General features: G+C 44.2%; 1 protein-coding gene across 1 annotated transcript in view; it reads left to right on the plus strand.

Moving 5' to 3' along the window:
• Positions 1 to 2,835: 2,835 nt before the first annotated feature.
• Positions 2,836 to 18,691, plus strand: part of TPO (thyroid peroxidase) — a 148,634-nt gene continuing 132,778 nt past the window's right edge. The window contains exons 1-2 of the mRNA XM_025203384.1: positions 2,836 to 2,955; positions 16,485 to 16,556. Of these exons, the coding sequence (XP_025059169.1) occupies positions 2,836 to 2,955; positions 16,485 to 16,556 (192 nt within the window). The remainder of the gene's footprint in view (positions 2,956 to 16,484; positions 16,557 to 18,691) is intronic.

The raw sequence follows: 18,691 nt of genomic DNA on the forward strand, positions 1-18,691 counted from the left end.
TACAAAAATGGGGAAGATTATGAAATATTTTACAATCTTTCACAACTAGGAAGAACTTATGGGAAGTGAATTTTAAAACGGGGTGGGGGGCGTGGGGAGCATGTTCTCTCACTTCTGGCTTGGAAACTAGTTTGGACAATCATTAGGTTTCCTTTTGTTCCTGATAGCACCAGAAATATAGCAACTACATGTATTTTCCTAAAACATTAAAAGAAAAAAGGAGAGAGAAAATGTTTGGTTCCTTAAAGACTTTGCTACTGATACTGATGGAGAGACCAACAGTCATAGAAAAGTAGGGTTTGAATGGACCTCAGGAGGTCATCTAGTCCAACCACCTGCTCAAAGCAGGACCATCTCCAACTAGATCATCCCAGCCAAAGCTTTTTGTCTAGCCAGGTCTAAAAACCTCCAAGAATGGAGAATCCACAACCTCTCTGAGTAACCTATTCCAGTGTTTTACTACCCATCTAGTGAGAAAATTATTTCTAATATCTAACCTAAGCTTCCCTTGTGGCAACTTGAGACCATTACTCTTTGTGCTGTCATCTGCCCCCACTGAGAACAGTCTAGCTCCATCTTCCTTCTAACCCTCCTTCAGGTAGTTTAAGGCTGCTATTAAATCCTATCTCAGTCTCCTCTTCTCTCGACTAATAAGCCCAGTTCCCTCAGCCTGTGCTCATAAGTCATATGCCCCAGTTCCTGAACCATTTTGTTGCCCTCTGCTGGACTCTCTCCAATTTGTCCACATCCTTTCTGTATTGGGGGTCCAAAACGAAACACAGTACTCCAGGTGTGGCCTCACCAGTGCTGAATAGAGGTGAAAAATCACTTCCCTCGACCTACTGGCAACACACCTACCAATGTGGCCTAGTATGCTGTTAGCTTTCTTTGCAATGATCTTGAAGAACATATTTTTATGCATACAACAATATGGAGTTTTAATGGATGTTTAATAAATACTAGTTGCATAGGGTGATATCTGTTCAGGATGTTTTTTTTTTTTTACTGCTCACAACACTGCATCTGAGGTATATATTTAAATGTCTTTACATTTGTGGTTTTGAAGCTTGCACAGTTCATTAACATGCCCATCATCACTGCTATAAAATTCAAAAAGACACTATTAAAATGTACACCTAAAGAATGATGAAATCCTTGTACCATTACATTTATGTATAAAAGTGCCTAGTATTTATGATTAAAAACCTATCAAAGCATAGCTATTGTTCACAAATAGCACCTAACCTCACAGCAGGAGCATGCAGCATCTCTCTGCCTCTGCTTGCATCTGCAAAAACATCCTTTCTCAGTTGGTTCAGTTGATTTGGCAACCTCCTCCTCCTACTCATCTCCAAGGCATTCTCCTTTGGTCTCACATAGATTGTGCAAAATACTCTGATTAGTCTTCAGCTTTGAGACTAGGTACCTCTACCCACTACTCACTTCCAAATGCACATTTCACTGTCAACCTGCAATTACCCAAAATTTATTTAAACTCTTATTTCTCCTACCAAGTTTTCCAATAAACCTTCATAAGCCAGAGAAACAGATGTTAAGCTGGTCCCTCATGATGATCTGAGGAACAAAAATGTCATAAACGGCCCTAGAGACTGTAGAACTGCAAGCCATTTCTCATACAAAACGGGCCAATATTTCCTAAGGATTCCAGCATGCTACAAATTTCCAGATGAGTCCTGTTAATATGGGTATGCCTTGTGCAAAACCATAAAAAAATAGTCCTTTCTATTAATGAACTCTAGTGACAGGCAATGAATTGGGCAAAAAGTAGGCACAAGTGTTTTATCATGGGCCCTAGTACAATTAGGAAATCCCAATTTTATCCTCTCGTGCCTTGACCAGTCTTTTAATGTAGAGAAACAGTACTTTCTTGAAACCCTTGCTTACAACAATTTTAAAAACAAAATATTTAGCTATTGATTGGTAGCTACCAAGATGGTAAGTTTCCAGAGAATGCTAGGAACAAACTTCTCCATGCTCAGTAGAGCTCTCATGTACATGTTCCACCACTGCTGCTCCAGGAATGGTGCTGAACAGATTCATAGGAAATGGGCTTCTCATATCCTGAAATTCTGACACCAGTTCTGGTTGTATAAGTTATGCTGCACTCTGTGGTCATACCCAGCAATCTACCTGGCTAAGCCCAAAGAAAAAGGTTACTTGGTGAAGCTGTTTTTGAAAAAGATATAGGTGAAGTGTCTGCTGAATTTTGCCTCCCCATTCTTAGTTTCTCGTATCACCTTTGTTCTGAAGTTGCTGCACAATTTTAGATGGTAAGATTTCAGCAGCCTATTTATCACCTTGAGGACTGCAGCTCTCAACTGTGTTCTTTCCATTCTGCCCGATGACATTTTGAAAATGGTGCAAGTTCACAAAAACAAGATGACAGAATAAAAGAAAAATCATGTAAATTGCTTATTCTGACTTCATCCAATGTGGGACAGGGTGGCTAATGCACCCTGCCACAGGGATGCAAGGAAGAACATGAACAAAACTTACCCAGAGACGCTGAAGAAATTGTGTCAAGCTGAGACAAGAAAGACGCTGTGCCCCAACTAATTAAAGGAAACAGCTGGGGCCATGCAGTTCAAAGGCTGCCGTAGCAAGCCCAGCTGCTGGAGTTCGAGCCTGGGAGAAGAAGAATGGCAGAAGAAGAAGGTAAAAGCCATGCCAAAAAAGTAAAAGGAGAACATCTGAGGCAAAAAAGGCAGTGAATCAGATGCTGCCATTGGGGGGAAAGCCAGGAAGAAAGGGGTTTTAAATGGACACCAAGGAAGCATCTGGGGTCAGTTCAGAGGAAGGGGAAGCAAGGCAAAGATGGAGAAGAGGAAGAGAGATGACGGGAGAAGGAACCGACCCTGGGGTTTGGAGGAATGCCCTCGTCTCCAGACTTACCAGGAGGAAACCAGCAAAGTGACAGAAGAGACTGCTCTGTTGGTGAGTCCAGTCCCAAGGGATGGAGATAACTGCTTCAGGACCCTAGAAGAAAAGACACATGGATGAGATTACACCCCAAGGAGGAGTATATTCATTCTGACCCTTAAGTTAAGGGTGGGATTAGAATGAAGAGGTGGCTGGCTTGGGACCTGTGCAGGGAAAAACGGGGCAAACAGCCAACTTAGAAGAAGACTACTTGACAAAGGAGTCCAGAAGATTAAGACCAGACCTTCAGTCCAGTAGGCAAGCAACAATAGGCCTGAAACATCTTGTGTGGTTAGGGCAGGGTATGGGGATGGTGGAGCCCTGAAAAGATAAACCGACCTCCTGAGCCTTTAACCAATCCTTTTTGTCTCCCAGAAGTCTTTGGTACCTCTTTCTTTCTAATATCAAGGTGTGACAGGAGATTTTCAAGAGACAGAACACTACTAATACAACAGAGAGACAACTTGGCTCCAGGCAGCACAATACAGCCCCCTTAGACACTGACTTCTTTTTGTTAGTCCACAATGCAAAGTATGGAACATGTGCAGAACACATGCAGCACAGAAGCAGAAACAGTCACCCAGCAAAGATGATCAGAATACTGAGTATTTATTTTGAAATATCATAGTGCTAATGGCCACAATGCTACAAAGTAAATGAAACCTGTGTGGTGTTGCTTCACCAATTACATAACAGTTATTACCGATTGCTTAATATGGATAAAGAGTACTCATAACAAGTGTCAAGTGTAAGCCTACTGTTAGACCCAAATATCAATTTGTTGTGAAAATAACCATTTTGGAGGATGTTTGGAAGTTTGAGTACCATAGAAAATAAAGAGAATATATGCCTCAATTATTTTCTGGGTGTCAGAAGCTTCTGAAAAATAACTCTCCTAGTTTCAGAGCTTTTTGAGAGTCAAACATCAAAAAGATACTGATGACGGTGTTTAACGGGAACTATTGGGTTTCTTTTGTATTTGTCACTTAGATGTAATGAGTTTCAGACTAAATTGCAAAATGTATTTAACATGAACTGAGGATAAGGCAATTATTCAAGATAGAAATCCTAAAGGCTAGAGAAAAATGTCATTTTACCTGATGCGAGTTAGATACACAAGAAAGTTCTTGTTACTGCATATTGAATTTAATGCTTGCCTTCTGGTCTTCAATAATTTTACTAGCATTTAAGCTTCTGCATGCCAACTCTGGCATTGATTTCAATGAGTCAGGTTACCTTTAAAATGTATCAGTACACTGGTTGCTTTAGTTTTCCTTGGGCATATCAACGAGATATTTAGTGTAGAGCTGCCTACTTAGCTCCGCAGTAAAGCCTCAACATCTATGGCCTTTTGTGACAACATGGGGGTTTACTTCACCTGAAATTGAAGTGAAGTAAACCCCTGTGTCGTGTACCCCCATGTTGGAGCCTGATCCTTACCTGTGTCTCTGGTGCTGGGGAGGAGAGAACAAGCTGCTGGTGGGGAGAGCGGTCCCTGAGCTGCAGGGATGGAGGCTGGTGCTTCCCTCCGTGGCAGTGGTGCCCCGCCCCTCCAGGTAGCACCCACCCATAGGCACTTGGCTCAGGCAGTCCCAGGGGGTTCTGCAGCTGCAGAGGGAAGCTCTGGGCCCTCACGCAGCTCAGACAGGCAAGAAGTCTTCAGGGGAAAAAGAAATCAGGCTCGCGCATTTTTTTTTCCCTGTTCTGTAGAAATTGCCTTTCCGGGCTGCCTGCACAGTCTGCCGGCAAACTCTGTGAGCTGCACAGAGTCCGATGCTTCCCTCCGCAGCTGTAGGGTAGGAAACTAAAACTCCTCTGAGGTGTTTTACTTTGCAGCACCCCAAAGTCATTTAAGGTGCATTATGCTGCCAAAAGTGCTTCAGCGCCTGGAATTAACATGCAATATGCTGCCGAATTTTCAAACTCAAGCAAACAGCAATGCCATTAAAGTGGTGCAAAAGGCATTTAACCCACTTCAAACCCTCTTTAAAGTGTCATCTACAAACGGCCTATATATGCATCCCTATTAGGCTACCCGAAACGTATCCCACCGCAGGTTAGTACTTGTAAATAAAATACAAGTACTACCCTACAGCAGAGTTCTTTAGTGCAGAGCAACACACATGTAGACACTGACGGGACTTATAGGGACATGAGGGTGCTTCAGTGTGGGAACTGCCTGTCAGCTAGCTCCATACTGGAGCATACTTGTACCCCACCCAGTCCCTCTGCAGTACGTTGAGCTGGGTCAGAGCAGCCCTGAGCTAGCAAGCTGACCCTCTGGCTCCCCCACCAGCCAAGGCTGCTCCAACAGCTCAACATGCTGCAGTTCCAGGTGAATAGTCAAACAGGGAGCCTGGGAGCAATAACCTCCAGCATGAGATGTGCCAGGGTCTATTGGTTTGTGCTACTTGCATGTGTAGATGCACCCCTTGACACTAGGGTAGTCCTTGTCTTGCTCAAAATAAAAAAGGAATCTCTTTTAGAATAATGAAAGTCTAAATCACTAAAAGTCAAGTGAAATAAGTCCAAATGAAATTCCAGATGACACCTGCTAGGTTCTCAGTGAGTGCAGTTCTCAGTGAGTGCATCTATGTGTGATGCTACATTGCTGTAGCAATGCGCTGTAGCAGCATAGCATCAGCAGTCACAAACCATGATACCGCAGCTACATTGCTGTAGCAACATGCTCCCTCATTATAGCACATTGCTACAACAATGTAGCAGCTAAAAATAACCGTGCACAGTACAAGCTGTTGCTGCGCCATCATTTAGTACTTCCAAAAGGAAGTATTCAGAAGGGTAATTTTAGATGCACGTATCTGAAAATCATAGCCACAAAATATTCTCTGGTAAAACAGCTGTGACAGAGTGACAAAACCCTTGGGCTAAAAAGAAAAAAAAATGTGGGGTGGTGTACCCCAAGCTTAGGGCCCCAATTAACCAGTCTTCTCAGTGGGAGGAGTCTGGAGTCTATGGAAGCCAAGGAGGCTGTCAGGCTACTGAAAGTGAGTCAAGGGGGAAAAATAAAGAAGAAACCAGATCTTGCTTGTACCAGAGCTTGTTTGTACCAGAAGGGCCTGAGTTAAATGAAAGTCTGGAATAGAAAGCTGGGGATCTGTCTCTACAGGCAACTCCGGACTTCCCTGGGAGGTCAGAGACCTTATGGGAAATGGGAATGAAACATTTAGGGTACAAATAATGATGATGAATTCAGTACTGTTACATGCTTTTTCATAAGAGCTCTGACATTCATTTCGTATTTCTTTTTGTTTTCTATTGTTGTCAGGTTATCCTGGCCCATCTGGTAATAGTCTAGTAACAAGAGCAGTTTCATATAAGAAAATGCTCTTCTATATTTTGCACTGCTTTTTGATATAGTTAAAACACAACCTATTGTATATTCCTTTCAGTGCGATAGAGGAGTAACTTATGACAAATGAGTTCTGCCAGTACAGCCAAACCCACATGGTCAAAAAATCATGAACCCAACTTTCGAAGACCATACGTAAAGTAGGTTTCCAGTGCTGGTAATATATTTTAATAATATTAGAGAAAGTTCTGTTAGCTAAAGTTTAGAATAAGGGACAGCTCATGGCATGTAATTACATGTCATTCAATGAAAAGTAGCTGAGGTACATTCATAGGACTATCCTCCTTCTAATGTTAAGCTGACTGCAGGCTGAGGTGGGGCTGGAGACATAGTGTTGCATTCTCTCTCCCGCGCCCCACACACTTTCATGTTATTTATTTTCTGTAGGAAGAAGAGCAGCTAAAGAATAGCATTATAATCATTTGAATTCAGGGCAGCTGATTGGCTAATCAACTCTGCAATGTTCCTTCAAAACAGAAAGTTTTAACTTTTCAGCTCTTGGGTTTTTTTCTTGAAAGTACATTTGTACTCATAATTCTGATTTAAATGAAAAAACATGAATGTGGACAAAAGCTTAAGAAATACTATATAGAACTTTGCATGTAAATACTTCCTGTCTTATTCGGTTATTAAATTCACATAACTTTGCAAATTCTTATTTCAAATATAAGTTAATTAGCAAGTTTTATACTTAAATGTAAAATAGTAGATTTTTCATGCAAAGGATATTAGAAAGCAGGCTCTTTGACTTAAAAATGGGTTGATTTTTGCTCCAGATGATTGCATACAATGCTGAAATATTAGGAAAATATGGAACCAGTTTTTATGTGTAACTAAGTATAAAGAGCCCTGCAAAGAAAACTGAGTATCCCAAGTTTGATATATATGAAGACAGTTAAAAAGATAGAATTTGCTAAAATAAAATAATACAGTAAAACATATTTTACACTGATATTGCCCTTTTCCATATATAACAGCACACTTAAAATTAAAAAAAGGAAGTAAAGATTTTGATCTGTTTTATGTGCTGGAGAACCAAGTAAGACTTGTGTTAAGTAACCTTCCATTGGTTCTGCAATCTTGAGCAATGTTGGAAATGAAAATGGGCCCCCTTCCACTTCATATTCAAGTCATTAGACCATAAATGTTTATTAAAATGGCATTACGTAGGGCTTCACTCCTGGAGAAAATTAAGTTGTCGTATCACTAAACCATCAGAAACATTTGTAATATAATCTATAACAGTTAGCTTGAGCATGGGTAAAATTGGCAATTTTTTTCTCAATCAAGAAGAGCTTTTTTGCATTGCAAACAGCCATTTCTAGTTATAGTAAAAATGTCATGGATGGAGCTTGGGAAGGGTTTCCATGAAATCAGTGCCTATTAACTTCTCAGTCTAAGTTCATACACTCATGCCTGTCATCAAGTTACCTGCATTATTGTTTTTCTAAAAGGCCTAGTGAGCAGCACATAATATAATGTGCTACTTTATGGATTAATTGTTCCCTGTCATTGCATACCAAATATGGGGTGTGCATCTCAAATTACATTTTAAAATGTTTCTTTTTTCCTATGCCAAACCAAGGGAAAGTTCATAGTCATTCAATAAAACCTTTTTAATAAACATTTTAAATAATGTCAGAGCTCAATCCTGCAGAAAATAAGTGGATCTCAATAGATTGGAAATTCTACTGAATTCGCAAAGAGTTTAGGGTTTCTATAATTGTTCCTGTTGACAAATCAATATTTTGCTTCTAAATGTGATCCAATGTCATTATTTCCTCCATCTTATCTGCAATATATTTGAATAAAAATCTCTCATTACCTTTTACTAGCATTTTACACTCCTTTAGGAAGTTAGACTATGTTGAATTACTGCCACAAGGGAGGGGAAGAAAAACCCATAAAATAATCCAAGAAAGGTTTTCAGTATTGGAAGTATGCACAGTATATATACTGGTCTCATTTTGTAAATTAAAAACACAAACTCTGTGAATTTGAAAGTGAAATATTTTACAGCAATTAACAACCTTATTTTTTAGAATGCCTTTCTCACAGTTTTTATGGTTCTTTATGTATCTCTGTCTGTGGATGTCACAGATCATTATACATCTAATAATGAAAACAAGTTACCACCACATTAGGCCAGGCTGTCATTTTTCAGTCCTGGTCTTGTGATAATAGAAGGAGGGAGGTAACAACTAGTAATTATTGCATAATTTTTGCAAGCAAAATAGAAGTCTAAATACTGAATGAGCACTGATTACTATATGGAATAGTAGCCATGCATTAACTGCTGTATAGCTGCTGTATAGGGGACTGCTGATAAATAATCATCAAAGCCATCATTCTGTAATAAAGAACATTTTACAAGATATTTTTAGGAGTCTGGTAGATATTCATAATCTTTCACATCTGTAATTTTGTAGCTTGGTTTTGTATATTCATTTCTCTTGGTGTAAGTGAAAGAAATATACCTGAAATGCAGAGTGCTTGTATTGCTTTTCATTTTGAGAAGTGCAACTTTTAAACTTCTGCATGATCAAAATTGATCCATGTGGAATGACTACACAAGTAGATTCAAAGGGCATGAAGTATATCATACAGATGAAAAACAGCTTCCAAACACACAGGAAGTGTGTTGTGTTGCACTTTTCAAACAATCTTTTAACAAGAGTTTATTATTTGTTCAGTATACTCTAGATCTACCACTAGCAGTACTTTTGCTATTGTCAATGTGCTGTCTTTACATCTGGGTGTGAACAGTGTGTATACACTTCACAGGTGAATTCTTTGATGCAGTATGTGCTCCTTGTACAATTTTTAATCCACTAGAAAAAAAATCGACCATAAATCAATAAGTATGTACCAATGACTTTTTAATAAGTTATGAATGTACAGTGTAAATTAATAAACCAAATATTGTAGCAATGAAGAGATGCACTTTAGAAATGTAAAGGTGTTTATCTCTAAGAGTATTACTTTTGTACAGCATTTTTTGAGTAAATACTTTATTGCACATGTTTTTTCCCTATTCATAAAATAAATATAAGGGATTTGTTAACAGCTGTTTAATGTCTGTATTTTATTACTAAAGGTTTTGTATTGTTGAAACTTTCTGATACAGAAATTACTGATATAGAAGTATAGCACTCGACTTGTAGTCTCCAGCATCATCCTGACTCTCTCCATTTTATAAGTCTAAGGACTTGATCCAGTGCCTATTTGGATCTATCATGCCCAATGGAAGGACTTGCTCTCAACTCAGTGGACACTTTCTAGGACTTGAGTACACTCTAAGAGACCAGTAGGAAAATCCTAGTACTCATGGGGCAAGTCCACACACATGCACTTGCAGCAGCTCACTTGCAACATGTGCACTTGCAGCAGTTCAAATAGGAGTGGTGCAAATTTGAGCCAGGGCATTTTGCCTCAGCACATGTGCTCGGACATGCACTTTGTTGTGGAGCAAATTGTGCCACTTGGGGCAAAATAACCCTGCTTGGTTTCTGCCAGATCTGCAGCCAGGGGGAGCTAGAGCCTGGGGCCTTGAAACCTCTTCTGGCCCTGTGCGTATTAGGACTGGCCCATGCCCCTTGCCCCATACCCCTTGCCCCCAGCTCCCCCTCGCTGCTGCAGGGGGCCAGAGCAGGGCAGAAGCAAATCTGCTGTCAACAGAGAGCATGGGTAGATCTGCTCCCAGGGAATACTGTGCAGTAAGACTAATCTGAATGAATGTAGATGCAGTCACTGGTCACTAAGTTATTCCATATGTAGGAGTAAACTTGTAATACTTGAAATACATTAATTTTTAACACTACTAGTATTAGGGGAGTCTACCTTCTTCAGACCAATTTGAATAAAGGACTTAAGTGCTTTACTGGACTCCTGGAAAAAGATCGTTAGATGTTAATTAGCTCTGAAGGCATCTGAAACCAGGAGGCAAAATAAGCCTTTTTCTTTAGCATCTCAAAGTTCTTTACATATGTGGATGCAGAAATACTTGATTTTTTAAATAGGCTTGGTAGCTTGAATTAAGCTTATATTTAAGCCTGATCAAGATCCATAATGTAGGGGTATGGGCAAACATACATTTTAGCTTCTTTAAAACAGGAGGGAGACTGCAGCTTGAGATAACACTTACTAGAGCCTGTAGTAATGCAAGTGAGCTAAATCACCTTAACTGACTGAAGCAGTTTTTTTCTACACTGGTATCAGTACAAGATCATACAGAAGTAACAGTTGCATCATAACACCTTTGTATCCACCAGTATCTTTGTTGGGGATCTAGTTATTATTTCTATCTATATTCTAAGCCAGTGGTGGCCAACCTTGTTGGCTGGCATGCCACAAGTTAAACCTCTTCTCCTTCCTGCCCCCAAGTGCACTTCTTTTCCCCATCTCCTAGAAGCATAGTTTGTGCCCTAGGGTACTAGAATGGAGGCAAGTTGGCTCGAGCTTCTGGCTGAAGCTGCATCAAGCAGAGCAGGGGCTGGGCACTACTGCAAGAGAAGGTGTCAGATGTTACCACCAAAAGCCAAGGTAACTCTTTCCTGGCCCTGTGAATTGGCACAGAACCATAGCACAAATCAGGGCTGTACAGAGATATGTGAGCTAGTTCAGGAACAGAAGCCATATGATGCATTAATGCAGAGCTTTCTTTGGGGTAATGCACAAAGAATTCTTAGCATACCACATGCCCCCAAATAAAACACACACCTTGTTTTTGGAAGGTAGAATGTAGAAAAAAATACATATATCCAGAGTCATGGTAGAGTATGACATGGAGTTATTCCTTCTGGAAATAGAGGCTAAATTCAGGTCTTGAAGAAGACCAGTGTGGAAGCACTCTAACTTTTGAGCTTTATTCTAAGTGCCCAAAGTTAGGTCAGGACAGAATAGAACAGACATTAGCCCTTGGGGGCGGAGGCGCTCAGAGCCTGCCTGCAAGGGCTGCACCTAGCAGGTAGGAAGGGTTTTCACATGCCTCTTAGCATGCTTTATGAAACTGATGGGTGAGATGGTTGCTGGACATGGCCTGCCATGTCTCTGACCCCCTACTGTCATGATTTGCTTGTGCCTTCATTTCCCAGCTAAGTAAACAAGCTTTAGCTAAAGCACCCCTGCTGCCAATTTGCAATGTGGGACATGGAATAAATGAGATGCTATAAACCTTTTAATTCAAGTCGCTCCCAAGAGTTGATCTAATTAAAATGTCCCTCCCACTCTAGAACACATGTAAAAGTGCCTGAGCCTACAATAGCAGCTAAACCACATTCAGCACTTGTTCAGCTTCACCCATGACAATATGCAATAAGAGCAATTCAGCAATAAGGAGTTTTCTTTTTGTGGATCTATGCTAATGGGAGGGGTCAGGGTGGGGATAGGTAAGCCTGAAGGGGAAAATAAGCCAAGCCAAGACATTGAGCAAGAGCAACAACCATTCTGCCAAAACTGCGCCCACATGGTGAATCGGCAAGACCAAATAGAGAGAAAGGACATGGACCTAGGAACAGAGGCTTCACTGATTCTGCTCAGTGACAGCCTGGAGGACAGTGCTTGGCTAAGGCTAGAGTGCCATTCTGCCAGGGAGGGGTGAGAAGGGTGTTGCAAAGGCCCATGGGATGCTGTCAGAATATGACCTAACATGAGTCAAAATGTTAATTTGGGCCTGCTCCTTGGCAGAGACACATGGGTAAACTCCCATCATGCTCCCAGGAGCCGAAGACCTAGATGCCACCCGGACACCACTGACCTCTTTTCCCCACTCCCAACAGCATGAAGCAGGAGGTAAGGGAACTGGGGCAAAGGAGAGGGTGGCTGAGAGCAGGGGCGTTCGGAGAGTGCCAGTGTGTGCATGAGCATGTGTGTGTGCGTACATGCATGCATGTGAGCATGTGAGGGCCATGCCAGGTGGGACATGCTGGCTGATCAGGATCAGGAAGGGGAAAGCCTACCCCCCCACCATGGGTCCCTACTTAGCTGATGCCCCCAGGGAGCTCTGTAAACAGACTGCACAAACAGGCACGGCTGTACTTGGGTGCAGCAGTTAGCACAGGAGTTCACGCAGAGGGGCACATGGAAGGCACCCAGAGGACTGGGCTGAGCAACAAGCCTGAGGCCCAAAGCCTGAAGGGAAGCTGCTGGGACAAGGTAGGTGCATGGACTTGCTCTCAGGCATGGTCAAGGCTCATCGTGCCCACAGGCTTCCTGGTGCTGCCAACAAAGTCTCCACCCAGACTGAGCCCCTGACTCTGGGCTGTGAGGCCTGCTTAGCACAGCCACTGGCAGCTGGGTATGGGGGCATCCTCACTTGTGAGGTTGCTCCCTAGTGGCTGGGTGTAGGAGCTGAAGGAGGAGATATGTCAGCTACACACCATCAGGGCCCATGAATTTTACATCAATGGCTGCTGCTAGACCCTTCTTCAGAAGAACAAAAAGGGAGAGAAGAAAATAGAGGAGAAGGTGGCCATCAAGACGACTGGCCACCAAGACCCACCCAGAACTACATGGAAGATGGCTATATGAGGCTCCAGGACATGCAGGGCTAGGGCTGCTCCTCCCCTGGCACTGCACAACAGGTAGTCTCCCCTCATCACGCACGAGGAAACTCTGATGGAGACACCAAAGGAGGAGGTGAGTAGTCAGTGAACTACCACCCTGAAGAGGAGATGCCAAGTGGTGTGGGTGGGGGACTCTCTCCTGCAGGGCACTAATGGACCCATCTGCCATCCAGACCCCCTAGCCCGAGAGGTCTGCTGTCTCCCCAGGCCCGCATCTAGGATGTTATGGAGAGGATTCCTAGGCTCATCTGACCCTCCAACCACTACCCCATGTTCTTCATTCATGTGGGCACAAATGACACGGCCAGGAGTAATCCACACTGGGTCATGAGTGACTACAGGGCTCTGGGGGCTGGGCTCAAGGGGTTGGGGGTGCAAGTAGTTTTTTATTCTATGCTACCAGTTGCAGGCCACAGACCTAGGAGGGAAGGATGTGTTGAAGAAGTAAACTGATGACTCTGATAGTGGTGCTACCAAGAGGGCTTTGTTTTCTTCAACCACAGTGCTCACTTCAGGAAGAGAGGACTCCTGGGAAGGGACAGCGTCCACCTCACATGCAGAGGTAAGTCCCTGTTCTCGGCCAGGATGGCCGATCTTCTAGATAAGGCTTTAAACTAAGATCTCCAGGGGATGGGGAAATTCCAACTGGAGAATACCCAGGGACTGGCACACAAGAAAGCTCTGATGTTGGGAACACTAGGATAACCACTTTTGAAAGATCTGAGGGAACGGTTCGCCCACAGCAGGTCAGGAAATCAAGGGCATCAATTGGAGGACTCATGCCAGAAGCATGGGGAACAAGCAGGAGGAACTAGCCCTCTGAATCTCCAGTGGGCATTATGATCTAGTAGGAATCATGGAAACCTGGTTGGATTCCTCCCATGATTGAAACATAGCCATAGAGGGCTACACCTTGCACAGAAGGGGCCAAGTAAGGAAGAAAGGTGGAGGTGTAGCTCTCTATGTGAGAGAGCAGTACACCTCCTTGGAGGCTGACATCAGTTCCAAAGAAAAGCAGCTCAAACCACTCTGGGTCAGACTGCAGGGGTGGGGGTGGAGCACAATGAGAGAGACCTAACTCTAGGTATATAATACAGACCACCAAATCAGGGGAAAGAGCTTGATCTGGAGTTCTCTCAAGAACTGGCAGAGGCCGCATGCACATGGGAAATGGTTGTCATGAGCGACGTCAATTACCCAGACACCGCTTGGGAGGAACACTCGGCTAAGTCGGATCAGTCACATAGCTTCTTGACCTGCATCGAAGAGCTCTATCTGACTTGGGGAAGTGCTAGGGCTAACCAGAGGTAATGCTTTCCTAGACTTGGTCTTGGCCAAAGGAGACAATCTGGTGAGCAACTTGTATATAGAGGGTTGCCTGGGCAACAGTGATCACAAGATCATTGTGTTCACTGTCCATCACAAGGCAGGCAAGTTAACTAGAAGAGTTGACAATACAGACAATAGAAGCTTGGGACAGTCCTCAAGGAGGTCTATACAACAACAGCCCACACTTGTAGGAAGAAGATTAGAAAAGCTAAGGCAGCAACTGAATTTCAGTTAGCAACAGGAAGCAAGGACAATAAGAAGTCCTTCTTTAGGTATATAGGGAACAAAAGGAAAACAAATGGAAGTGTGGGGCCACTGCTTAACACCTCTGAACAGATGGTTACTGACACTTAGGAAAAAACCTGAGCTCCTGAATAACTACTTTGCTTGGGTATTTCACCAGAGCAAGGGGAATATCATGCAGGATAAAGGTCAGAGTAGGCATGGTGGGATTGACCAGCTTCCTACTGTTGACGCTGAGATAGTTCACGATCAGTTAGAAAACTTAGACATTTATAAGTCAGCAGAACCAGATGAACTTCACCCAAGAGTGCTGAAGGAGCTGGCTGAGGTCATCATGGGACCTCTGGTGAAACTCTTCCAAAACTTGTGGTGCTCAGAGGAGGTGTCCAAAGACTGGAAGAGGGCCAACATTGTGCCCATCTTCAAGAAGGGGAGGAAAAAGGACACGGACAACTAAAGGCCAGTTAGCCTAACTTCAATCTGAGGGAAAATCCTGGAAAAATTAATCAAGGAGTCTGTGTGTGATATGCTTGCAGAAGGTAGGATTCTGAAAGGCAACTGGCATGGCTTCATCGCAGGCAGGTCTTGTCTTATCAATCTCATCTCCTTCTATGACCAGATATCTCACTACCTAGATAAGAGAGAGAAAGTCGACATTATATACCTAGACTTCCAAAAGTCCTTTGATCTGGTATCCCATGATGTTCTCATGGGAAAATTAGAGGATTGTGGGGTTAATAGCTCGATGGTTAGGTGGGTAGGAAACTGGCTGCGAGGTAGGAACCAGAGAGTTCTTATAAATGGATCTGAGTTGTCCTGGCGAGTAGTGGCCAGTGATGCCCCTCAGGGGTCCATGCTAGGTCTAGTGTTTTTCAACATCTTTATCAATGATTTGGATGTAGGGGTGAAGAGCTCACTGGCCAAGTTTGGAGATGACACCAAGCTATGGGGGAGCATGATCGCATTTGAAGATAGGCTGCAGCTACAGGAGGACCTGGACAGGCTGGAGAGTTGGGTGGGTCAGAACCAGATGAAGTTCAACATTGAGAAATGCTCCATCTGGGGACAAACAATCCCCAACACACTTACAGGTTCAGTGGTACCAATTTGATGAGCACCATGACTGAAAAGGACATAGGGGTAATAATAGACCATAGCATGAACATGAGACATCAGTGCAATGCTGTAGCCAGCAGGGCAAACAATACACTGGCATGCATCAACCAATGCATCTCACATGAAACCAAGGAAGTGATTCTTCTACTATACTCAGCATTGGTGAGACCGCAGCTGGAGTACTGCATCCAGTTCTGGGTGCTGCTCTTCAATACGGACGTGGAAAAGGTTGATAGAGTCCAGAGAAAAGCCACCCATATAATTAGAGACGTGCAAGGCAAGCCATATGAGGAAAGGCTGAAGGACGGGCCTCTTCAGCCTAAAACAGAGAAGGCTGAGAGAGGACTTGATAGCAGTTTACTGCTACATCAGGGGAGGACATCAAGGGCTTGGTGAACAACTCTTCACCAGGGCACTCTTGGGGAAAACCAGGAGTAATGGCCACAAACTCCTGGAAGACTGCTTCAGGCTCAAGTCTAGGAAAAACTTCACGATCAGGATGTCCAGACTGAAATAATCTCCTTCCAGAGGTGGTGCAATCTATTCTGGAAATCTTCAAGAGGAGACTGGACAGTCACCTTGCTGGGGTCACCTGACCCCAGTTGTCTTTCCTGCCTGGTGCAGGGGGGCTGGACACGTTTGTAACAGCGTCGCAGCTGCGACGCGGTTACTAAGATTCATAGATTCATAGATGTTAGGGTCGGAAGGGACCTCTATAGATCATCGAGTCCGACCCCCTGCATAAGCAGGAAAGAGCGCTGGGTCTAGATGACCCCAGCTAGATACTCATCTAACCTCCTCTTGAAGACCCCCAGGGTAGGGGAGAGCACCACCTCCCTTGGGAGCCCGTTCCAGACTCTGGCCACTCGAACTGTGAAGAAGTTCTTCCTAATGTCCAATCTAAATCTGCTCTCTGCTAGCTTGTGGCCATTGATTGTGGCCAAGATGAAGGAGCAGCTGCTGGAGATGAAGACATCCGGGAAATGAGGAACGTAATACCCCAGGCAGCCAATGAGGACCCAGGAAGGAGAAATAAAGAGGGGAGAATACTTCCTAAGGTTGCCTTCGGGCATGCACTCGTTGAGAGGAACGAGAAAGGACACCTACGGTGACAGAGACTGAGAGAGTCCAGGAGGCAGGGATGCACTCCCAGACTATGAGAGGAATTTTGGGAATCGATGCGCCCTTCCCCGGATTGCGTCCTACCTTGAAATGACAGCCTCTGCGGTGAGTCATAAATGGAGCGGTGGTGCGGAAACCCCCGCAGCTCCAAGGGCTCGGAGTGTGGGGATTCCCCGAGCGGGGTTGGGGGGGGAAGAAGAGTAAAGGAAGAGGCAGAGGGAGAGGCTTATTTGCTTAATTGATAATCAAATAAGCAGACATTTGTTTTTTATTCAGGAAATGCAGCCACATGCCTGCAGTGGCTCAAGCCAGAAGTCAGAGGGTGCTACAGCATGCCTGCCAACCACTGCTAAAGGAAAGGGAAGAGAGAAGCCCTCCAAGGCTCCCCCACTGCTCTCGGCTCTGATCCAGAGGAGTGGGTGTGGCCAGGCACCAGCCCAGGTTAGGCTGCTGGAGGTTGGGGAGCCGCAGGGGGGTGGCAGTGCCTGCCAGGCTTTTTCTGCCCTCCCCACTCCCTAGTCAAATGCAGGGAGGGGCACCACTGCTGAACTGAGTGGGGTGGGGGAAAGTAGTGGCAATGAATTCATAAAAGCTTAAACAAGAATAGTCCTTTCTCTGAAGCAAGCATGTATTGAACACAGCACTTTGTAACCTCAAGCAAATGACAGAACAACTAATAACCTTCACCTAAGCTAAGATACAGCCCAGTGATACATAATGAGAGAATGAGAGCACATACAGCATAGTTTAACTTAAAATCAAATATAATATACCAAAAAGACAAGAGAAAGACTTTCATAAGTCTTAGGTAATCCTAAGGGCACAGTGTGTCATTGAAGCCAGGTATTCAGAAAGTCCTTGCTTAGATATTCCGGTTTCCCACCTTTTACAGGTTCTGCTTTCTAATGTAAATGTAGTTCTCTGCTTTCTTTGGTCACAGGAGCTCAAGCTGTCTGCAACCCTCTCTTGTACTTCTGTGTCCAGCACATACATGTGATGATTGTGCTCATACATGTGATGGTGCCACCACACTGAACTGGTGAAGGCAGGGATTAAAGTCCACCCCAGACCCCAGCTGGGGTTTGCATGTGGGGGGCAGTCCCTCTCAAGCTGTTACCTGCTTGTGCCCTGCTCCAGCAGAGAGCAGGGGCATGGGCAGCACACTGAGCTGGGGAAGTGGGAATTAAAGCCCCTCCCAGACCCCAGCAGGAGTTTGCCTCGGGGGGCAGTACCTCTCAGGCTGTTGCCCCACCCTGCCCTCTTCCCCCAACCCTGTGCTTCAGAGGGAAATGTCTAGCAGGGGCTGTCCCCCTCCCCCCGCAGGCAGATCTGGCTGCAGCCCCCAGACAGGTTTCCCACCCCCAACCCCTTGTTCTCCAGCCCTCACTGCTCTGGCTAGAGAGAGGAGGGTCAGGGCCAACCCTGCTCTCTGGAGTAGGTAACACATCCCAGCCTAGGGCTGCAAAGCATGCTGGGATGCTGGTGGACTCTGATTTATCTTAAACCATTAAGTGGTCTGAGAAAAACATTCCATAAGCTTGTTTGACCTCAGTCAGTTAAGTCTGATTGAATTTTATTAATGGATGTTAAGAATCATGAACCAAAAAGATGATAAAGCCAGAAGGGAAATACAGAGCTTCCGAGTGAGGGACTAATGCAAGAGGGATGGAGATGAGGAGGGGGGTGCAACTAAGTTACAGAAGATACAATATTAACCAACTAAGCCTGGGGGGCAGGGGGGAAGGAGAGAGAGGCGGGTCGTGACGCTGAGAAAGAAAGAAGATAGATGCACACAAACCCATACAATGGTCCACGATGGTGGAGGGGTAGGTTGAAGAATGTTTCTCAGTCTATAGAGTCTTGTTGCAGGGAATTTCTTCTGGTTGAATGGAGTGGTCTGTCATTGAAAATTCCTCTCAGAGTCCATCAGGTGCGGTGGTGGGTGCATGAGTTCCCCTCTGGGTCCAGACCAGCGGTGTCAGTCTGGTGGGGTTGGTGTACTGGC

This window comes from Alligator sinensis, unplaced genomic scaffold, assembly GCF_000455745.1.
Source record: "Alligator sinensis unplaced genomic scaffold, ASM45574v1 scaffold832_1, whole genome shotgun sequence".
Taxonomy (NCBI): Eukaryota; Metazoa; Chordata; order Crocodylia; family Alligatoridae; genus Alligator; species Alligator sinensis.